The sequence below is a fragment of the Danio aesculapii genome, chromosome 3, assembly GCF_903798145.1.
Source record: "Danio aesculapii chromosome 3, fDanAes4.1, whole genome shotgun sequence".
NCBI lineage: Eukaryota > Metazoa > Chordata > Actinopteri > Cypriniformes > Danionidae > Danio > Danio aesculapii.
Window position 1 is genome coordinate 43,531,480 of NC_079437.1, and position 24,012 is coordinate 43,555,491.

A 24,012-nucleotide genomic window follows, 5' to 3' on the forward strand; every position below is an offset into this window, starting at 1 on the left:
AATAGCACAGCACAAATCTTGTTTGGCCGACTTCAACCAGCGCCTTCATCTTTAATTCATCTTTAGCATTTTCTAGTTTTTTTGTGCTTTAATTATCAGTGTTTTTTACACATGTGTTAAATATCTGCATAAAAATACTAAAAATGTATTAGTTAATTTGTTAAAAAAACAATCATAAACAATAAAAACAATTCACTCGACTAGTCCTAAAAATAGGAAAATGTCATTTTAACTTAGAAATAGGTTAAACTGTGGGATAAAAATATTTTAACACTAAAACAACTAACGAAAAAACATTTTGCGAGGCTGTGGTGAGCGATTAAGTAGAATATTAAATGTCTTGGTATTAATTTAAAAAGCTATCCACTGTGAGTGAATGCAGATCAGGTGAGATTGTTGATGTAGAGTTCAGATGCAAACATCTCTAAATGCCGTCTGAAATTTCCTCTAAAATTTGCATTTTACTTAACCTCGTATGTTTATGCTTAGTTATTTCACTTTAAAGGCTATGAAAATAACCTATTATTGGCACTAAGAATAATTATTACTGAAACTACACACAACAACCTGATAAAAATTTAGATGAAAAATTTAGACGGCACTTAGAGGTTTTTGCATTTAAACTATATATATTCTGAAATAAAAACAAGTAAAAAAAATAAAAATAAAACATAAATTGCTCTTTTTTTGTTACTTATACAATAATAGCAGACGGGTTTGTCAAAAGAGACACGATAATAGATGATAGATTTACTGTTTTTTTATTTTAAATATATCTGACCGTGACCTTGGTAATATGTTAACTGTAGACATTTAGCTTTTTATCTTTGCGAAAATAATATTTTTAATCATGGGGATTTCAACTATGAAATGCAAAACACAATACAAAATGTAATTATTTAAAAAAATTAAATTATTATTATTGCCAATATGCATTAATCTTTATAAAACATCTGAATGGAAACACTGCAAACTCCAATGTAGAAGTGAAAAATATGGTTTGGCTATTAGCAGTGGTACTTAAATAATAATAGTGTTACTTTCGTCCCCAGAAGAACTTGTGTTACTGCACTGAAACACATAGATTGATCATTAGTGTGACACTTGAAATAGAAAACACAACTTGTAATATAGAAAATTGTTTATATATATACAAAACGGTTTTTTTTTTTGTTGTTGTTGTTGTTGTTGTTAGATTAGCTCTAGATTTGGCTTCAGTACTGAGCATCCTATAGAAAATATAAATTTAAAAAGATTTGTGAGGGGTGTGCCCATATGTGCTGAGCACTATATTGTATATCAGAGGTCACCAAGCTCGGTCAGTGTCTTTTGTTAGTTTCAATCCTAATCAAGCACAACTGAAGAAGCTAATGAAGGTCTAAGGCATACTTTAAATTTTCAGCAAATGTGTTGAGGAAAGACTTAAACTCTGATTTAAACTCTGCTGGACACCAGCTCTCCAGGGCCAAGTTTGGCAACCCTGCTTAATGCTGTCATAACAAATGTTTTTATTTGTTGCTTTTGGAAATCAGGGTTATTCCTCTAAATTTGGCATCCGTTACAACTATTTATTAAAGGAAATCTAAACAAACCTGGAAAGACAGCATATTTATTAATTTTAAAATTTAAATTTTAAATTTGTATTAAAATGCATTCAGTTGCATTGAATTAATGCAATCAAACTAAATGACAACAATTTTTTTCCTTTTGACTAAAATGTCACCGAGGCTTACACAAAAAACAAAAACTGTTTTACACAAACTATAAATCATAAATCAAGAAAATTTCACAACTTTACAACTTGTTTACATTATAAATGTATTCATAAATATTGGTTGACACATATTGTTTATCAGTATTTGTTGCATGCTTGTTGAGAATGTTTATTCTCATTATAGAGTATAAAATGTTTTTCAATTTTTTAAATGTTGTAGTATTAACAAATGAAAATGATAATAAATGAATAATAAATAATAAATACAATTCTGTTTTAATTTCATTTATACCTCCAGGGGACAACATATTCTGGGGAAAACAACATTAAAATTTCAATTGATAGGTTTTGAAAACAAGTTGATTCATAAGTTGGAAAATATCAATAAATAACTTTCTGATGAATCTTTATGGTCTTGCCTTTGTATGATTAAAACTGGACATTTGTTTTGATTATTACAATCATGAAATAATTATAATCCCTTTTCCAATGAAATCTGTTGTTTACACTGTTTAGAATGAATAATTAAACATGTTTGGCAAGTTTAAAAAAAGAGGAGAAATCAGGATATTTTTTTCTTGCAAAAAAAGAAGAAATAAATAAAGAATAATCCCTTAGTCCTTTTATTTGACCCTAAACACTCACAATGTCCTGGGAGAAGCAAGTCATAAAATCCTAAATAAATCTAATATTTTCGATATTTTTCATTATTCTGTAGGACGTGTTTTAATTAGGTGCAGATAAAATATAAAAGTACAAGAAATAATTTTTTGCTTATCATTTTCCACTCTTAAATGAGGTTTAATATGATGGTAGCCTATTGTACTTATTTACATGTTTCACGCGCACATACACACACACACACACACACCCACACACACACACACACACCACACACACACACACACACACACACACACGCACACGCACACGCACACACACACACCTACATTATGCCTATTTTATGGCAGCAACAGTTGAGAGTCCCAGTAGATAGGATCAGACAGGAGGCTTGTGGAGCTGTCCAGTGCTGAAACCAGCAGGTTTAAATGTTGTTAATCACTTTGATTTATTTGATTATCTCCAAATAAAACTAGCTTTTGCTTCCCTGCAAAGAAGTCCTTTATGAGCCATGAAGAGCAGCAGGCTGCCAGTGCAGGGCCATTGAGATTTTCTCACTGGCAAAATGTTGGCACCTTAATGCTGGTCACACACTGTAAAAATCGTCACCTTAGAACTATAAGGTTCTATCTGACATTTTTGTCAAAATTCGGTTATTGACATATTTTTATTAAAAGACAACTTACCTTATGGGATGATTTTATAAGTTGTTTACATTTTAAGGCTTTTTATTTAAAAAACAAATGTTACACACATACTGTTTGCAGGCGACGCAGTGGTGCAATAGGTAGTTCTGTCCCCTTACAGCAAGAAGGTCGGTGGTTCGAGCCTCGGTTGGAGTTTGCATGTTCTCCCTGCGTTCGCGTGGGTTTCCTTCGGTGCTCCGGTTTCCCCCACAGTCCAAAGACATGCAGTACAGGTGAATTGGGTAGGCTAAATTGTGCGAAGTGTATGTTTGTGTGAATAAGTGTGTATGTGTTTCCCAGTGATGGGTTGCAGCTGGAGGGGCATCCGCTGCATAAAACAAATGCTGGATAAGTTGGTGGTTCATTCCGCTGTGGCAACCCTAGATTAATAAAGGGACTAAGCTGAAAAGAAAATGAATGAATGAATGACTGAACATAATGTTTGCTGTATACATAGAATGCAAAAACTTTGAAGCTCAATATCTCAAAATCATTCAGAACAGATAGAACCTTATAATTCCAAGGTGACGAAATGCTGGGTTCCACACAATTCCTTCATGTTGTCAAAACACAAGTGGATTGAGTTAACTTCATTATTTTTGCAAATTTAAATGGACAGAACATAAAACAGTTAAGCTTTTTGAGTTCATGGGCAGACTTAACCTAGCCCCCAATAAGCCCTCACTAGTCCCACAACATTGTGAACACTGAAGTTTGAACCTATTGACTGTTGATTTAGTGTTAATTCAAAAAGGTTTTTTCTATATGGGGTTCAGTTAAATAGCTCATATTAAGTTGTGTGAGATGTGTATAAGTGTTAAAAGAAGGATACAAAAATAACAATAAAATAAGAAACACAGTCTGTTGAAATCATGCAGGTCATGCATCATACCATAAAAACAGTCTAAAAGTCAAGGTGTGCTGTAAAAGTCCCAAAGTGATAGTCCACCAGTAGTCCATATTTTCTGGAGAGGAACCATTTAAAATCTTCATTCTTCAAACTATAAAGTTTGGGCTGCATATCCAGGGCCAGTGTGGGCCTAGTGAGGGCCTCCTGTGGTGTAGGTGAGGGCTGCCATCTCTTACACTTTTGCCAATGTTTCACCATTAATCAAACCACTCACAGCCTGCTCTGGGCCAAATAGGCTATTCCACACCAGGCCTTCATGGGATTAATGTGGGTTGTCTGCTAGTATTGTACAGCATGGGCCCTGCACAAGCCTGATTGCTGTGTAATAAAGGTATCTGTGCACTCTGAAGAGTTTAATTCAAAATCAAATCCAAACCCTAATCATAAATGTGTTTATGTGTAGAAATGACATGTGCTAAGACCTCAACAATGAAAATGTTAAATAAATAAATCTTTTTTGGCATTAACAGTTCTGTGAAGAACTGTGACATTCACAGAAACCTTCAGTTTTACAAAATGTTAATTTAACTCTTTAACTACTGAAAAGTTATTTAAAGAGCTCAAAATTAACTTCTATAGTACACTCTCAGAAATAAAGGTAAGCAAGCTGTCATTGGGGTGGTACCTTTTCAAAAGGTACACATTTGTACTTAAACGGTACATCAAAAGTATATTAGTACCTAAAAGTTTTAAGACAAACACTTTTGTACTTTTTAGGTATCAACATGTACCCTTAAGGTATTATTTTGGACCTTTAATGTACAAATGTGTACCTTTTGAAAAGTACCACCCCAGTGACAGCTTGCTTACCTTTATTTCTGAGAGTGTATCATTGCAAGATCTACTATTTTAAAGTTTGAAGTGGCCGTTTATGTTTACAGCTGGAAAAAAGTTTTTTTTTGTTAACTGTGAAAAATATGAGCTACACGGTAAAACCCAATAAGTTAAGGTAACTCAAACCATTTGAGGAAACCTATTGCAACAAACAATTTAAGTTCAAAAACTAATCCAAATAAGTACTGTGAACTTAATCTATTTGAGTAAACGAAGCAATTTGAGCACAGTAAAACCCAATAATGAAGTGAACTCAAACCAACTGAGTACTGCAAAAACCATAAGTTAAGGCAACACTCACACTGTTTGAGGAAACCAATAGCTACAAACAATTTGAGTTAAAAAAAACTAATCTATATGTACTGTGCACTTACTCCATTTAAGCTGAAGTAATGAGGAATTTAATTAACTCAATTACTTTCAACACTGAGTTCAAAACTCTTTTCAAATAAGTAGAATTAACTTTGAGTAAATTTTGAGTTAACTACAATCATTTCATTTGATAAAGTTGACTATTGGGTTTTACCTATAGTTAGGCCTATATCTTGATCATATGTATTTTGTCGACAAATATATGCATGTTACATGGCAGTTTTTCATTGCTAGCGTCATATTTTATGTAGTCACTCTACTAACAGAAGAAAAATAGATTCAAAGCACACGATGTCGATGTAGAAGTAATAATACTTTTCAAAATACTGTGTACTTTTCACATGTTACTGTAGGCCTATCTGCATTGACAATGCTTACGTCTTTTTACTTTCAGATAAAGTTGCAAACATTCACGTTAAGTGCTAGAAAATGGTGAACTGTGCGCTCCACTTATCTACACTTTCAAGTGAGACGCTCGCCCACAGACAAGAACCTCTTTCGATAACAAGCCATTGCTAAGATAACACACTTTTCTCAATAAGGCGTGGCAAGACATAAAATATTTAATTGGCAAACATTAAATTTGGGGGAGATAAAACGCAAGTAGACAAATTTGATTGCATTACGCAAATCGCTGGATAGAAGAAAGAAGAAAGAAAGAAAGAAAGAAAGAAAGAAAAAAGAAAGAAAGAAAGAAAGAGAAAGAGAAAAAGAAAGAAAGAAAATGCTGCAGAGAAAGGGAAAACGAACAGATCAAGTGTCAAATACGGAAATAATAAAGTGAAGAGCTTTAGCAGATGGTATTTCTGTGGATGTGCAGGAACCAAGTAAGCTCCAACCAACTATTTAACACAAAACAGGTACCGCTGTAGGCTACAGAAGTAACTTCTGTGTTTCATAACAAAAATAGCCCACGTATGATTGATTATTGAACGAACCATCAACTGGACAATTGCTCAATGTAATGAATAAAGACAAGCTTGCAAAGTGAGCTGTATCACGAGTTAACGTTGGCAATTTCCCAAAGTTTGATAAGTCATCTTTGGGTGTGAAGAGGATCTTGGGTGTATCTTCCTGTGAGCTGTATAAAACAGCCCGTCCCCCTGACAGCAGACACAGAAGTTTGCTGTAAAGTCATCCTTCCACAATGAGTCTCACTGCCAAAGACAAAGCTGCCGTCAAAGCCCTGTGGGCCAAGATCGCTGGAAAGGCTGACGACATCGGAAACGATGCTCTCTCCAGGTATACGGCTATTTAATGTGTTGTTATACGCTTAAACATTGTGTTTTCTTCAAGCCTGTTACTGAAAGTCTTGTTTCTGCCTAGGATGTTGATTGTCTACCCTCAGACCAAGACCTATTTCTCTCACTGGAAAGACTTGAGCCCAGGATCTGCCCCAGTGAGGAAACACGGCAAGACTGTGATGGGAGGCGTTGCTGAGGCTGTCAGCAAAATCGATGACCTTAACGCCGGACTCCTGAACCTCAGCGAGCTTCATGCTTTCCAGCTGCGTGTGGACCCCGCTAATTTCAAGGTGAGCGCAATGAACATTTGTTCTCAGGTTTCATACTTTCTTAGTGGCTATAATCTAATTTGTTTTGTTGTGTTTTCCCCCGTAGATTCTGTCCCACAACATCCTCGTGGTTCTGGCCACTCTGTTCCCGCCGACTTCACTCCTGAGGCTCATGTTGCACAATGGACAAATTCCTCTCAGCTCTGGCTCTAGCCATGTCTGAGAAGTACAGATAAAAACACTTCACTGTGCTCCTGTCGAACCGCGTCAAACCAGACGAACATTCCGTCTTATTGTGATGCAATAAATGATTATTAAAAAAACATTTACACGTCTTTGTTGTGTTTTTTGCAAGTCTTAAACATGTCTGTAATTAATGTGAGGAAAGTCGTGGAAAAAAATTGTGGCAGTATTGCAGAAAAACACTTTTCAAATATGAAAATGTATATTATTGTATCTTGCATTCTTACTTTGAGCAGTTTAATTACAAAAAAATATATACAAGTAAACCAAATCAAACCAACTCATACAAGTAAACCTAGCAAATAATGTACTCTAATTTAAAACCTTTAAAAAGGCATATAAACCGTGTTAATAACCTTATAATTTGAGGCAGTGAAAAAGTAGGCTAACATTGACTAATTTAACTGGAATTGTCATAATTTAAAACGATATAATCTATAAAAAAATTTAATTTATATTATTATATTTATTTATAAAAAATAAATCCATTAATTCAAAGATTCAAAATGTTGTCTGTGGTAGCTGAGTTCCCGTGGTCTAGCTTTTAATATTAAAATAAACAATGAAATTATTGTATTGTGGTGAAGTATGAAAGTATAGCCTATGTTTACTGAACCTCAACACCAAAACAATTGTATGTAATAAAATAATTGCCATCGAACACGTTTAATTGTAGGCTACCTAAACCGTGAACGCGTACTTTGACTTCAAAAATGTCTGTATTTGCGCTATGACCAAATTAAATTAAATTAAATTAAATTAAATTAAATTAAATTAAATTAAATTAAATTAAATTAAATTAAATTAAATTAAATTAAATTTGTAAGTATATATTTAACATTTTAACATTAATTGCAGAAGATGCGACACTTTAACTAAGAGTTTTAGATCTCTTAGAGTTCGCTTATAGCGGAGACCGGGTATAGTTGATTTACTTTATACATGCTCATTCCACTAATGAAAAAGTAGAATTCTGTGGCAAACAAAGCAGATGTTAGAGGGGGAAAACTAGGCCTACATTTTTATTTCAGTAATTTTTAGGAAAGCAATGCCTGATTTGAAGTTAAACCATTTAAAGTTAAATTTTGTTGAGTGTTTGGTTTTTTTATGTTTTTTTTTTTTTTTTTTTTTTTTTTTTTTTTTTTTTTTTGTTATTGGTGATGTTTTAGCTGTTGGCTGTAAGGTGAGCTATAAGACTCTGGATAAGTTGTAACAACAAAACTCTTGGTTAGTTGTAACATCAATGAAGGTTTACCACCCAACCCAAGCAAATTTAATTGTAAATGTTTTCATTTCAGTAATTCTATATCTTGAAAGAGAAAGCCCTTAAAGCTTAAGTAGTTTGTGTTCAGTGTTTGACCTGTCATCCTTGGCCTCATGAAACCTGCACAAAGTGTTCAGTTGTTGAACCTGGTGCACATTTACAAATTTTATTCATCTTTGTAACTCAGCCACACATGCCTGAGTGGTTTAATACTGAAGTGTTTAATAAGTAGCATTCAAATTAATTTTGGGACATTATCTTATTTTAAAGTGTTACATCTCACCCCAGTGGAAATAATTGTTAACTTCTTACCCCAGGGTGTTCAAACTAACCCAGACTATTGAGGTGAATTGTATATTTTCTGTTTGTGCTGCAAACATGTCACCTATGTCATTTAATAGCAGACATTTTCAAATGGTTTGAATCTTATTTCAAACATATTAAAAAATCTCAAAGATATAGAGAAAAGGGTCATAAGAAAACTATCCTCAGTCTACTTTATATCCTACATACACTCAAAATAGATTTTTTTTGGCTCCTTCAAGTACTTGTTTAAAATGAGCTGAAACAACACAATTCTTGAGATTTCATTAGGAATTTTTTTTATGTTTAATCCATATAAAATTGTTAAAAGTAACTTAATCAATTTGTGTTGGGACATAAATGAATTGTGTGGAACCCTGCATTTTTTAACAGTGTAAGAAATCTGATATATGGCAATGTATGCAAATTAAAAGATATGACATACAAGTTCGTATTTGGATTTCACATAATTAAAATATGTCATACATGCAATATTTAATTCAAAATATTGCCATACAAACATATTTTATATATTTTTCTCTCAGAATTCTATATACATATGTAATTAAACATACACCAACTCTCAGTTAGCAATTTTGCCAACTTCACATCAAATTCTCGCCATGTCATGTATGATGGCTTGTGCTGAAAGTGAAAAGTTCACTGTAACAAATTATATGAACAAGTAGTTCTGACAGCATATGTTTTAGTTCATTGTAACTTAGTAAGCTAAATTAATCATGTTCTAACTTCATTTTATAAGTTTGCAAGCCGTTTTAAGTCAGTTTAACATAATATAAGTTCAATGGACTCATAAGGTTAATTTGATTCAGCTTAAAAATTTAAGGCAACCAGGATATTTTTTACAATCTTATAGTGTTGGGGAAAAGACTTATTGATCTTTACCAATGGTCTGAAACTAAATTCCTGGAGGGCCACAGCTCTTCAATGTTTAGCCCCAACCACCTCCAATTTACACCTGCTTAACAGACTCTAGTAGTCTTGAGGATCAGCTGTGTTTGATTAGTGTTGGAGCAAAAACTGTGCAGAGCTGCGGCCCTCCAGGAATCGAGTTTGAGACCTATGATCTACACCCTTAACTTTGATTGAAGTCAGCATTAGATTCTCAGACCACTATTTTTGGCCTTTTAGGATCTCATTTGTGGTGAATTTTGAGAGTATAGACCCATGTAAGACCCACTTTCTCTTGTAGTGGTAGTAGGGTAAAAACAGTATATTATTTCTGTGAATACATTTTCCTCTTTGAAAGCCTTAACCTAATTCTGTAACTCATTCACACTTATTTAATGTTTGTGATACATCACACATGTGTTTCTTTTAATGTAATCATCTCCTTCTGTCTGAGCGTTGTACTCTTTCAGTGCATGGTACAGATTATTTGTGTATGTTTGTTTTAACTGAAAATTTTGTAAAATACAGACAACCCAACCAACAGGTTATTGTACATCTAAATGAACTTCATTGAAAGTTGATATATTTCAAAAATTAAATTTTAAAATAAGGAAACTCATATATTATATAGATGTCATACTGATATATTTCAAGTGTTTATTTCTTTTAATTTTGATGATTAAAGCTAATGAAACCCTAAGACCTAATAATAATATAATAATAATAATAATAATAATAATAATAATAATATAATAATAATAATAATAATAATAATAGGAGACCATGGTCCTTTTGGTGTGTGGTCAAGTGCCAAGTCTGCTGGAAAATAAATCAGCATCTCCAATAAAGCTGGTCAGCATGAGACCATGTCAGAGGTATCTTACCTGGGCTAAGAAGAAGAAGGACTGGACTGTTCTCAGTAAGCCAAAGTTCCTCTTTTCCAATTTCCAGATGTTCCAGAGCATGGAGAGGCTCAAAATCTAATTTGCTTGAGATCCAGTGTAAAGTATTCAGAGTCAGTGGTGGTTCTTGAGGAGCATGTCATCTCATCTTTGGTCCACTGTGTTATCAGGTCCCAATGTCATTGTGGCCATCTATTTCATGCTTCCCTCTGCTGACCAGCTGGAGATGCTGATTGTTCCAGCAGGACTTGACACCTGCCCACAATGCCAAAATAAGTAATACCTGGTTAAGGACCATAGTATCCTTGTGCTTGACTGGGCAGCAAACTACCCCAATCTAAACTCAGAATCTGTGAGGTACTGTGAAAAGATGTGAGAGACCAGATCAAACAATGCAGAAGAGATAATAATTATTTTAGTCAAAACAATTTTTAAACCAAAAGAATTGAAATCCATCCAAACATGATTAAACAGTCCACATACAGCATGAACACCATGCAACAAGGAGTAAAATGATACATTAGGCCACAGCTGACAGCATGGGAATTTGAGAAGGGTTTTAATGACGTTATGCTATTTATATCAGCTCAATTATTAAAACAATGGATATTATAATATAATTGGAATAAATCATATAATAATAGTTGTAACTCATATATAGAAACATATTAGCCAAAAAGCAATATGAGCAAATCATAAAGTTCACATAGAGTTCATAGAGTTCACCCTTGTTCTACTTCATATTGAATATTATATCAACATTTAGAACAACATGGTTTTAGGTAGAACTGATTTCTTTACAGCACACAAGAAATTGCACCGATAACACTTTATTTTAATGGTCCAGTTGAGTATTAGTAGACTGTCTGCTTAATATCTGCTGATACTGCTCCTTCAACAGACATTTAACTGGCTATAAGAAACTTTGCAAGTAGGATATATTACAGGTTACAGAAATCAGACTCCACTGTTGCATGATGTGGACATGGATGGACAGTTGATTTTGGTGGAATATAAACTATGTTACTAACAAAGTTTCTTTATAAATTGCTAGCAGATTCATCAAACTTTATTGTACATACAAATATTTGTTTTACCTCAGATTACTTCTTTGTATACATTTTTTCAAACAGACTCTGCAAGTGAATCAAACAGACTCTGCATGTGAAATTTACAAATTGTCTAAAAGAAGGTAATGAGATTAGGATAGGCACAAATTTACTGCATATTATGTCAAATAATTATCTGTTGGGAAACAGCTCATACCAAGGCTTGAATTTTGTTTTCCAAATCAAGAAACAGAGGATGACACATGATAAAATGTAAACTGAAATATTTATTGGCTTCAACTCAGAATAGCACATTCTTTAGTGGAAACATTAAATCTCTCTGTTTGTATTTAGTGGTACTGTCTTCCCAGAGCGGACACCGCAACTGCGATGAATTTCTGGAAAGAGGCGGCCCTGGACTTCAGGTGTGAAACCAGCACCCATCTGAGCAGCAACAAACGATGGTCAAGCAATCAGCCAAAATGCTGTGGAAGGACACAAGAGCAGGGTTATATCGACACACATCATGGATACCTAAAGACTTCTTATAAACATTATCTGTAATCTGGATGGCCAGTTTACCCTGAAGTTGTCGGGATCTACGTGGAGCTTTTCGGAGTGCAGCACACTCAAATCAGCATAGGTGGCCTTGATGTTGTCCATGTTCTTCACAGCCAGCTCCAGGCCCTGGAGCACAGTTTTACCGTGGGCAGCAACCATGGGGTTTCCCAAGATGGCAGCGGCATTGTAGAGGTTTCCAAACTTGGCGAAGTACCGCTGGGTCCAGGGGTACACGATGAGACACCTATGAAAACAAAATTTATTAGAGCCCTGTCTCGAAACCAGTCTCCTGCCTTAAGTTAATGTTATGAATATAAGTTATGTAAGCTCCGGGACTCATTACCTTGCCAAAGCCTGAGGACCAATGACGTCATAGTCAGCCTTGGCAAAGATATCTTGAATGGTGGCCTTCTCGAAGTCTGTCCACACAACCATGATTTCGACTTTAGATGTTCAGACTAAGTGTCCTAAACAGAAGCTGAAGAGTGCTGTGAAGACAGAGTTCATTGTGGAACTTTTAAACGAGGTTCACCGCCACACACCCCTTGACAGGCTATTGGGTGATGGGTTTGTGGGATGGTTTCAAGCGCACACCCAAAAGATGCATATCTCAACCAGCTTATTTTCTCTTGTAATATCTACAAAGGCAGCGCCTAAACAGTTTTTTACTAATATCATGCAATCATACAATTTAATGATAGAAAAAACATTCTGACAGCCTTTTACATGGTGAAACATAATAAAAAAATAAATGAAAAAAAAAACTTTTTTGATTTGAATATTTTAACACCCACCAAACGAGGCTGAACACAACCTGATATAAACCTTTTTTATTTCAGATGGACTGAACTCTTAATTAATGAAAGCAGTTTAAAAATACTTTTATATAAGTTATTTTGAAACGATACATTGGATTCAGCATTTAGTTAAGAGGGTTAATTTTTTCTCAGATCCCTGCAACTATTTTCTACTGTCATGTTTTTTACACACAATAATACACACAAAGCAGAACTGATTATATATATATATATTTATATATATATATATATATATATATATATATATATATATATATATATATATATATATATATATATATATATATATATATATATATATATATATATATATCATGACAACAACATAATGTTTTATGTTTTGATGCTATGTTTAATGTTATGTATTAACCTTGTTTCTAACTTAATAAATGTTTTAAGATAGCCTATACAAGCTGTTTTAAGTAAGTTAATGTAATTTAATGTAATTTAAGTTATAATGACTCCTAGAGTTAATTTGATTCAACTTGTCTGAAGTGTATTTGATATTATAGCTGCTTAAGTCAAATTTGAATTTGAAAAAATTATCTGTACGTATATCTGAAATTCCACAATGCCATTAATTTAGGATAAAACATATAGGCTACATGTAAACATGTGTCCTGTATAAAATTTTATTTTAAACCTTAACATATGATCTACTTTTTCTAGTTCTTGTTTAACGAGGTTAGTCTTGGGTGTGTCTTCTTTAACTGATGTAGGGCATATGTGAAAACCCTTGCAGACCCTGCAAAAATACACTGAAAACAGCAAGGATGGTTTCACACATTGTTCAAATTGTTAAAATTCAGTTAAAAAGGACAAATTTTAAAAAACTAAACTGAGTAAAAACAGTTTAACGCTTATTGTATGTTCTTTCTGTGAGTGTAAATGGATGCACGTTCTTTGTAACTGCACGTTCAACTGCTCTGGCACTGTTAAAATGTGGTCCATTTTACATTCACCATCATTTAGTGTGATCGAAGTACTGCCACAAGCCCCAACATCTTATTTATGTATTTTCTTTCACGAGTTCCAGTTACACCCTCAAATAATGTCATTTTTATTAAATCTATTTTTTCCAATAATTTACACCCTCTCTAAAGGGATTAAATATGATTAAAAAATAAGCAGAAGATAATAGAAAAGACTGTTATTATTTTTATACACTGTTAGTAAAATAGACAGACTGTATGGTGCATTCATAAAACAATACTGCAGTTTTGCATGCAATTAATTATAAAGTAAAGAGTTATTGTAATAAAAACACTTTGTTGTAAAGTAAGGGATTAGTTTTCATTTTAAGGCCATTTAATTACAGCTACTTTATAGCCTGCTTTTATATGTATTATGTAATAGACATATTTTTTTGCTCTACAAAAACAATATAATTATGATAATAATAAATTATATTTTTACAACTAAATGAAATTGTATTTATCAAGACAGTTGCATATGCCTAAGGAAAAAAATAACTGAGAAATTAGTTCATGACGATATAAATTCAGAGAATGGGACTAAGCCATTGAGTATTGAGTCAAGTAATTATATTACACTATAAAAAAAATCCTGGTTGCCTTAAACTTTTAAGCTGAATCAAATTAAGTCCATTCTTAAATTATGTTAAACTGACTTATGTTAAACTGCTTGTTTAACTTCATCAGTCATCAGAAAAGTAATTTAAATAATGTTTTAATTATGTGATTAATAATGAATTATTTTTTGAAGTAACTTACTTCAAACACTGGGTGTAAGATAAGCATGTCTGCAGACTGTTGGGAGGAGCCCCATCTGTCGCTTTACTGTGTGCCTCTCAGATGCGCCCCTTCTTCCTGTGAGCAGTATAAAACAGCCTGTCCTCCTGACAGCAGACACAGAAGTTTGCTGCAAAGTCATCCTTCCACAATGAGTCTCACTGCCAAAGACAAAGCTGCCGTCAAAGCCCTGTGGGCCAAGATCGCTGGAAAGGCTGACGACATCGGAAACGATGCTCTCTCCAGGTATACGGCTATTTAATGTGTTGTTATAACGCTTAAACATTGTGTTTTCTTCAAGCCTGTTACTGAACGTCTTGTTTCTGCCTAGGATGTTGATTGTCTACCCTCAGACCAAGACCTATTTCTCTCACTGGAAAGACCTGAGCCCAGGCTCTGCCCCAGTGAGGAAACACGGCAAGACTGTGATGGGAGGCGTTGCTGAGGCTGTCAGCAAAATCGATGACCTTAACGCCGGACTCCTGAACCTCAGCGAGCTCCATGCTTTTCAGCTGCGTGTGGACCCCCGCCAATTTCAAGGTGAGCGCAATGAACAGTTGTTCTCAGGTTTCATACTTTCGTAGTGACTGTAAACTAATTTGTTTCGTTGTGTTTTCCCGTAGATTCTGTCCCACAACATCCTCGTGGTTCTGGCCACTCTGTTCCCCGCCGACTTCACTCCTGAGGCTCATGTTGCAATGGACAAGTTCCTCTCAGCTCTGGCTCTGGCCATGTCTGAGAAGTACAGATAAACCAACACAATCTCACGGCAATTCGTAGATAAACACACTTCACTGTGCTCCTGTACAAAACCTCTGTCGTGTATTGAGACAATAATAAATTATGTTGAAAAGCTTTAACTAAAGGCCTGTGGTGTACGTTTTTATTTTTATTTTGTTTGTCAGGAAATTTTGAATTAAAAACATGTTGACATTACGTGATATAAAGCAACTTTTAAAAGACAGGTGTGGTACAGTCTAACATTTAAAGCTTAAATAGACTACTTAATCCTGTATATGGACATAATTCTGTTAAAGTGTGGACACAAATATATTATAAGACTTACCATACATTCTGGTATTTAAAATAAAATCAAGAATAAAACTTTACACCTTAAAACTTTAAACAAACAAGCATATCTAATTCATAAAAACCTAAAGGCTGGAGGTGTCAAGTAAACTTAAGTAACTGAATTTATTTGTAAACATTCATGAGTAATCATTAATTGATTGGTTAGTTGTAAAAAAAGAGACAATCGCATTTTTGTTTAAAATTTTTTTTGAATGAAACTAAAGGGGAAAAGGCTCGTTCAGGTCAGCTCATTTAAATGTTTGTAATAGTGTTTTGTGATATACAAATGTACTGTAATAGTATATATTTTATTTAAAAACTTTTTTCTAGAATCTGCTATTTTAACGTAGCCTACATGTTTATGCTGTGCGTTACTGATAATTGAATAAGAGCTAACTGTACTTTGGTCTGGTTTCAAAAGCACATTGAATCACTCAAAACACAGAGACATCAAGAGTCAGCGTACGAATCTCAACAATGATGAGACATTTCTGGCTGTGGTGGACTGCAGTATGAATCAAGTTAATGGTTGATATTCATCTAATCCTTGATGTCTGTGTGTTTTGGGCGATTCAGATGTTCATTGTGTTTTTATAACCTGACCAATGCACTGCTGACTCTCAGTATGGAGAACCACATGATTTTTAATATCAATTCAGTGAAATTAACATCATATATTTATAATACAAGATTAAAGTCACTAGAATTATTGGTTAAACACTGCTGAAAGATCATATAACAACTTCTTTGCTTTTTTTTATTCTGCCTTGCTATGACACTCAGCAAACAAAAACAATTTAACAGAAGGAATGAAGAATCAAAGAGACCCTGTAAAGTGGGGGTGTCACACTCAGTTCCTGGAGGGCCGCAGCCCTGCACATTTTAGTTCCAACCCTGCTTCAACACGCTAACCTGTAGGTTTCAAACAAGCATGAAGGACACGATTAGTTTGATCAGGTGTGTTTAATTAGGGTGAAACCTAGTATAAACTGTGCAGAGCTGTGGCCCTTCAGGAACTGAGTTTGACAAAGCAGGCACTCTTCAACAGATGACTTCTGAACACTTGTATTTTCATTAAAACTGAAAGAATTTACTTCTAAAAAATCGGGACTGTGGACATTTGTATATGTCTGACATAAATTAAGTCAAAAAGGAATGCGTTTGCCAAACAACAACAACTCGGTTGAACTGTGCACTTGGGAAATGAACGATGTAGCCTAATGACAGGTATTCCCAAAAACTATGGGTACACGCATAGACGTTTTTAAACCAGTATGACTTTGGTAAAAACATGCATTCGTTTTCCATATTAATTGAAGCACGTATATGGCCTATTATTTTACAAATATTATTAAAGATATATATGCCATATTATATTCTAAAACATAAAACCGCTTACACGTAGCAAAATATACAAATCAGATATGTCAAATAATTATGTAAAACTACCTTCATTTATTTGTTGCTTATATTTAGGCCCACAAATAATAATAATAATAATAATAATAATAATAATAATAATAATAATTATTATTATTATTATTATTATTATTATTATTATTATTATTATTATTATTATTATTATTATTATTATGAGGCTATTGTTTTTTTTAGTTGAAGGGTCTATTTTCACAACTTTGACACACTCAAACCACTGCAGAAATATTGTACCCTATCTATGCCATCTACAGATATATATATTTTTGAATTCTAGTAATTTAAACCATTAGCCCATATGTTTTGTTTTCAAAAAGCTTTAAGCTGTAACGGAGATTTCCGCTTGTAAATCATGGGTCACTTATATAGCTTTTGTCTACGGCTGCCTCTGTTGCGTTCAAAATGGAGCTGAAGTAGGCCTACTGCTGCGTGCACTACGAAGGGAGAGCAAATGCCAATCTAAAGATGTAAAACCTGAACTGTAAAAATTACTTTGAAGCCAAAATACTCGTGAGAAAGATAATGCTAAGCTTTAAGGAAATAATTCAAAGTGTTAAAAAGTTGGAAAGGAATGGGGCAGGGCTGTCAAACTCCATCCCTGAAAGGTGAGGTCCACAGCCCTGCACAGTTTAGTTCCCATTTTGCTTTAACACACTATAGCACACTTAAAGATAAAGGTAGCAAATCTCTCACCTTTTCAAAAAGTACATGTTTGTGGACATTAATGTTTTTAGGGTACACATTTTATTCACTTTTACCTTTAAGGTACTATGTGACGTACTGTAGCTTCTACACATTTGTAAATGTTAGGTGTTAATATGTACCGACCTGTTTGGAATAAAAATGTAGCCTACCCCATGATGTACCCAGAGACAGGGAGATTTTGTATCTTTATTTCTGAGTGTGTGGGTTTTTAACAAGCCTGAAGTGTTCAATTAGTTTGATTAGGTGTGTTAACATTAAATAATTTTTATATAATTAGGGTTAGAACTAAACTATGCAGAGCTGCAGAATGTAACACGCGTGGGCTATGCCATTTAGAAACACAAGTTACCTATGGATTACAGTCGGAAATTTACTTTACACTCAAAGCTTGAGAAAACTATATATATATATATATATATATATATATATATATATATATATATATATATATATATATATACAGTGGTGTAGTCCTATAAAAAGGTGGTGTACTATACCCACCAAACTCAAATTTTAAAGTATGCAAAGAAAGTCATTAAAGTATGCGAAAGTCAATGTCTCTTTGATTCATTAGCTATATATAATGAATCAAAGTCAATGTCTCTTTGATTCATTAGCTATATATATATAGCTAATGAATCAAAGAGACATTGACTTTCGCATACTTTAATGACTTTCTTTGCATACTTTAAAATTATGTTTTAAGTATATATATATATATATATATATATATATATATATATATATATATATGAATGAACCGCCAACTTATCCAGCATGTTTTACACAGCAGATGCCCTTCCAGCTGCAACCCATCACTGGGAAACATACATATACACTCATTCACTCACTTACACAACAGACAATTTAGCTTACCCAATTCACCTTTACCACATGTCTTTGGACTGTGGGGGAAACCAGAGAACCGGAGAGCATGCAATCTCCACACAAAAACGCCAACTGACCGAGACCAGTGATCTTCTTACTGTAAGGCGATCGTGCTACCCACTGTGCCCCACTGCAGCCCTGTATGTATATATATATATATATATATATATATATATATATATATATATATATATATATATATATATATATATATATATATATATATATGTATATATGTATATATGTATATATATATATATATATATATATATATATATATATATATATATATATATATATATATATATATATATATATATATATATATATATACAGTTGAAGTCAGAATTATTAGCCCCCCTGTTTACCCAATTTCTGTTTAACGGAAAGAAGTTTTTTTCAACACATTTCTAAACATAATTTCTAATATACTGATTTCTTTTATCTTTGCCATGATGACAGTAAATAATATTTGACTAGATATTTTTCAAGACACTTCTATACAGCTTAAAGTGACATTTAAAGCCTTAACTAAGTTAATTAGGTTAACTAGGCAGGTGAGGGTAATTAGGCAAATTATTGTATAACGATGGTTTGTTCTGTTGACTATCGAAAAAAATAGCTTAAAGGGGCTAATAATTTTGACCTTAAAATGGATTTTAAAAAATAAAAACTGCTTTTATTCTAGCCAAAATAAAACAAATAAGACTTTCTCCCGAAGAAAAAATATGATCAGACATGCTTTGAAAACTTCCTTGCTCTGTTAAACATAATTTGGGAAATATTTAATATTTAATTAATATTTAATAAATAAATTCAAAGGGGGGCTAATAATTCTGACTTCAACTGTATATATTAGTTCCACAGAAGGAAAAAAAATCTATTCTATAGAAGTCAATGATTACAGGTTTCCAGTTTTCTTCAAAATATCTTTCTTTGCATTCAACAGAAGAAAAAAGACAAATCAGTTTGTAACAAGTACAGGTTGAGTAAATGATGACATATTTCTTTTTTTGTGGCTAAATATGCATTTTAAAAGGTAAAATATGTAAACAGATTTGTTCATTTTAAAGCGAGATGCTGATAGTCTAATCCTATTCAATGATTTATGCTTAGCTAATAGTGAGCCCATCAAATCCGAAGATCCTGGCTGAATATATTAAGCTGTGATAAAAGCCAACTGTTTAACTCTAGGGAACTTGTAAAATGAAAATAAAATGAAATGCCTATTTAAAAAAAAATGACTTTTTTAATACTGTAAAAAAAATCATGTTTCAAGACAGTTATGTCAAGTATTGACATAGTTTGTTGTTAACTCAAACTGTAAATTTAAAATAAACAAACAAAAAACAAATAAAAAAAATCAGGAAAACAAAAGCAAAGCACATCTCCAAAAACTCAAATCCTATAGGCCTATAAGTACAAGTAGTTTTCCATGTGTTAAATAAATAAAACTGCCACTTTTAAAAACATATAAAAAACGTACAGGCTAATTTACATATTTCACAATCCTAATATATGTCAAAATAGGAAATAATTTATAATACGATACAACATGATGTTTGACTGATGTCAAATGCAGATAAAATAAATACATTCACTGAGTGCTTCTGTCACTGTTTTTAATCCTGCATGAATGTATAGTAATGCCACATGCACTGTAATGTGTTTTCTATTCATAGTTAATTCTAAAATAAACATAGCGAAATGCTTGTTAAGAGTAACATTTTCGCTGGAGGAAACAGCTGTGATGATGAGGTGAGCTCCGAAAAAACAGATGGGGAAACCCGATTGCTCTTCCACGACCCATTGTACCAATTGGGCTACGTTATGCAAGTGTTTCTGTAGCAAAGAACTGCGAATAAGCAGATATTATAACAATCTATCGATAAACACAGCTTGTGCTCTCGCTCTGCACTGCTGTGGTTTGCTGATTAAATGAAAAACGAGTTGAAAAAGGAGGAGCGGTAGTCTGCTGCCGTTTTCATACCAAATTAAAGGGGACTGAGGCGATAATTTATGGTGTACATAGTTCATGAGCAAATCGCAAAACTTTAGGGAGGCTGAATAGAAATATAGGGGTGCCACAGTGACGCCATGCTGTTTAATAATGTTATCTGAATGTTTCATTGAGACATCATTCAGTTGACTTGTCATCGTCTTCGATAAACTGACAAAATTTTCTCAGCATAGCTGCTGCGGTCGTCAGGAAGCGGGGAATGGCGCAAATTAAATAAAAATGCACCGATTGCAACAAATTATGCGAGTTAAAAATTCTTTGGTATACAGTTAAAAGGGGCGCGAATACACATAAATTGGGGAAGTCTAATAACAAAAACAAGTGAATATACCGAGGGTATACGCAATTATTGATCCTTAGAAGTCGCAATTCCCTAACTGCTCCTGGGAAAAAGTATGCATACGCGTACGTGCGTATAGCCCCGACTAAACCACTGTGTGTGTGTGTGTGTGTGTGTGCGTGTGTGTGTGTGTGTGTGTGTGTGTGTGTGTGTGTGCGTGCGTGCGTGCGTGCGTGCGTGCGTGTGTGTGTGTGTATATATATATATATATATATATATATATATATATATATATATATATATATATATATATATATATATATATATATATATATATATATAATACGTAATGGTTTTTAAGAAATGTGTCTTTATGGATATAGGCTACAACATTTCTGCAGTGGTTTGAGTGTTAAAGTTGTAAAAGTAGACTTTCAAAATAACAACAACCTTTATTATTATTCTTATTATTATTACCATTATTATAAAAAATAACATTAATAATTAATAACAATAATTTCTTAATCTCAAAGTAATTAAAGACAACAAGTAAATGACAGTAGCTTTTACATTATTTTTATATATATTTGATTATAGAATTCGTGTTAGTTTTTGTATGTTTTAAAGTACAAAACGGAATATTCTCAATGATGTTTGTAAAAGTAATAGACCCTATATGTGTCGTTTACATACGTTTCAGTTAATATAGAAATATATTTTAATAATATAATAGTCATAATAGTGTAATTGTCAGTGGTATGAAACAGCTAGATCTACCCCACTGTAAAGTGTTCAAAAGAGCACTTTTATTATTTTACTGGGTGTTTGTCAAATAAACTGTTGTGCGTTCTTCAATAGACACCTACCTGCATCGTAAACAGTATGCTGCAGTCGTTTATGATCATTCATTAATTGGTGCAGTGATAGGCCTACAAACTTGTTCCGAAAAACTCTGTACAAGAATCTTTAATAATCTTTTGTTGAAATAGCTCGTACTAATCTATAATATTAAATAGTGCATTATTGTGATAGCTGTTGACAATAAACTTAAAATGAACTCTAATGCTACTTAGGATTATGATGGCACAATGTAATATTGAGGTGACTGTTTAAAATAATACTTTTAGAGTAATAATTTGTTGCATCTAATCAGCTCATTCATAAGTAGGTCTAATTGTCTTTTTCATTAAGTTGCTTGATAATATTCTATTTAAAAAATGGTTAGTCTTGTGAATATGCACCAATGCTTGCTTTTTTTCTTCTTTTTAAATAAATCCCCAAAGACACCAAGTGTGAACTCATGAGACTAAAAGAGCACAGAATACACTGAACATTGAATACTGAAATATTTATTTGCTTCAACTCAGAATAGCACATTCTTTAGTGGAAACATTAAATCTCTCTGTGCTTGTATTTAGTGGTACTGTCTTCCCAGAGCGGACACCGCAACAGCGATGAATTTCTGGAAAGCGGCCTGAACTTCAGGTGTGAAACCAGCACCCATCTGGGCAGCAACAACGATGGTCAAGCAATCAGCCAAAAGCTGTGGGAGGACACGAGAGCAGATTTATATCAACACACATCATGGATACCTTCTGTTTATAAGACTTTCTTCTGGATGCCAGCTTACCCTGAAGTTGTCGGGATCTACGTGGAGCTTCTCGGAGTGCAGCACACTCAAATCAGCATAGGTGGCCTTGATGTTGTCCATGTTCTTCACAGCCAACTCCAGGCCCTGGAGCACAGTTTTACCGTGGGCAGCAACCATGGGGTTTCCCAAGATGGCAGCGGCATTGTAGAGGTTTCCAAACTTGGCGAAGTAACGCTGGGTCCAGGGGTACACGATGAGACACCTATGAAAACAGATTTTATTAGAGCCCTGTCTCGAAACCAGTCTCCTGCCTTAAGTTAATGTTATGAATATAAGTTAGTGCAAGCTCCAGGACTCATTACCTTGCCAAAGCCTGAGGACCAATGACGTCATAGTCAGCCTTGGCAAAGATATCTTGAATGGTGGCCTTCTCGAAGTCTGTCCACACAACCATGATTTCGACTTTAGATGTTCAGACTAAGTGTCTTAAACAGAAGCTGAAGAGTGCTGTGAAGACAGAGTTCATTGTGGAACTTTTAAACGAGGTTCAACGCCACACCCCTTGACAGGCTATTGGGTGACGGGTTTGTGGGATGGTGCAAGCACATACTGGAGCCTACACCCAAAAGATGCATATCTTAACCTCTTTTTCTCTTGTAATATCTACAAAGAATTTTAAAATTTAGCAATTTTGCTGAAATGCAATTTAGTAATTTAAAAAACATAGGCCTAAATAGATTATTGATTTCTGTCAATTATTTGTAAACCAAGATAAAATATATTTTGCACTCTATTTTTTCATACACTACAAAGATCCCTTTGTTCACATTGTTCTGGCAATTTTGTCGTGTTTCTATGCATACCATATCATACTTACAGGACGTATACTCGTTTAAAAATATCAGGTCTTCTCCATTTAGTGCTTAGAACAGTTTGCTTAGAGTTTGCTGTATTCAGTTATTGTTTAGACCCAAATTTGGTTGGAAAACAGACAACCCCAACCGATTAAAACAATTTGATGGAAAAAAATTAATAAAATTAGTCTTTCCATATTTTATGGGTTGAAATAATATAGCATTTTTATAGCTGATTCAGTTATTTACCTTGAATGGGAATAAAATGATAATCATTCTGCTATTAAACAGAACCTGAACCTAAACGTCCTGATAAAACACTGAGGCCTAAGAAAAAATATCAGAAGGCCTTGGCTATCTAACACTTAAAATACGCTAATTAATGATTAATAATTAATTACAAGCAATTCTGAACTAATACATTGGATTTAGTAGCCTATATCTGTTAATAAGTTTGTTTTAGTCTCAGATCCCTGACTCCGTTTTCTCTAAGCCAGATAAATTCCGCAATGTATCTCGATAATGCGATAACGCGTTAATGTGTTATATACAATAGCCTTTGCAATTTTGCAAGTTTGTATTTTTTTGAAAATTACAACACAGTAACTAATATATGGTTAACTTTTACTATTGATATTTTACCATAGTGAGTTTCTTGGGTGTGTCGTTTAAGCTAACTGACGTCAAAACCCATTGCTGACGTTATTATCCAT

At 33.6% G+C, this 24,012-nt stretch overlaps 3 protein-coding genes and 1 pseudogene across 3 annotated transcripts; 2 read left to right on the forward strand and 2 right to left on the reverse strand.

Annotated features, from left to right (window-relative positions):
* The first annotated feature begins 6,242 nt into the window (after positions 1–6,242).
* Positions 6,243–6,975, forward strand: LOC130221527 (hemoglobin subunit alpha-1-like; annotated as a pseudogene).
* Positions 6,976–11,673: 4,698 nt separating this feature from the next.
* On the reverse strand, positions 11,674–12,370 carry LOC130220574 (hemoglobin subunit beta-2-like). Its single transcript, XM_056452805.1, has 3 exons — positions 12,228–12,370; positions 11,877–12,128; positions 11,674–11,767 (listed from the first exon to the last, which is right to left on the reverse strand). Exons 1-3 carry the CDS (start codon positions 12,317–12,319, stop codon positions 11,674–11,676), a joined length of 438 nt encoding a protein of 145 aa, XP_056308780.1. The 5' UTR covers positions 12,320–12,370.
* A 2,185-nt stretch (positions 12,371–14,555) lies between these two features.
* Positions 14,556–15,318, forward strand: LOC130219546 (hemoglobin subunit alpha-1-like). Its single transcript, XM_056451974.1, is given in 4 exon segments — positions 14,556–14,699; positions 14,785–14,977; positions 14,979–14,993; positions 15,077–15,318. Coding segments are annotated over 4 exon segments (432 nt in total). The 5' UTR covers positions 14,556–14,604; the 3' UTR covers positions 15,206–15,318.
* A 6,869-nt stretch (positions 15,319–22,187) lies between these two features.
* LOC130219553 (hemoglobin subunit beta-like) lies at positions 22,188–22,950 on the reverse strand. The gene is made up of 3 exons (XM_056451984.1): positions 22,808–22,950; positions 22,485–22,707; positions 22,188–22,397 (listed from the first exon to the last, which is right to left on the reverse strand). The coding sequence occupies exons 1-3, from the start codon at positions 22,897–22,899 to the stop codon at positions 22,269–22,271; spliced, it is 444 nt and encodes a 147-aa protein (XP_056307959.1). The 5' UTR covers positions 22,900–22,950; the 3' UTR covers positions 22,188–22,268.
* Between the last annotated feature and the right edge of the window lie 1,062 nt (positions 22,951–24,012).

Coding starts and splice junctions, on each gene's coding strand:
- LOC130220574 (XM_056452805.1), bottom strand. CDS start 12,319: ATGGTTGTGTGGACAGACTTCGAGAAGGCCACCATTCAAGATATCTTT. Junction 12,129..12,227: donor GGTCCTCAGGCTTTGGCAAG/GTAATGAGTCCC, acceptor TTGTTTTCATAG/GTGTCTCATCGTGTACCCCT. Junction 11,768..11,876: donor CCATCCAGATTACAGATAAT/GTTTATAAGAAG, acceptor GTTGCTGCTCAG/ATGGGTGCTGGTTTCACACC.
- LOC130219553 (XM_056451984.1), bottom strand. CDS start 22,899: ATGGTTGTGTGGACAGACTTCGAGAAGGCCACCATTCAAGATATCTTT. Junction 22,708..22,807: donor GGTCCTCAGGCTTTGGCAAG/GTAATGAGTCCT, acceptor CTGTTTTCATAG/GTGTCTCATCGTGTACCCCT. Junction 22,398..22,484: donor TAGATCCCGACAACTTCAGG/GTAAGCTGGCAT, acceptor GTCCTCCCACAG/CTTTTGGCTGATTGCTTGAC.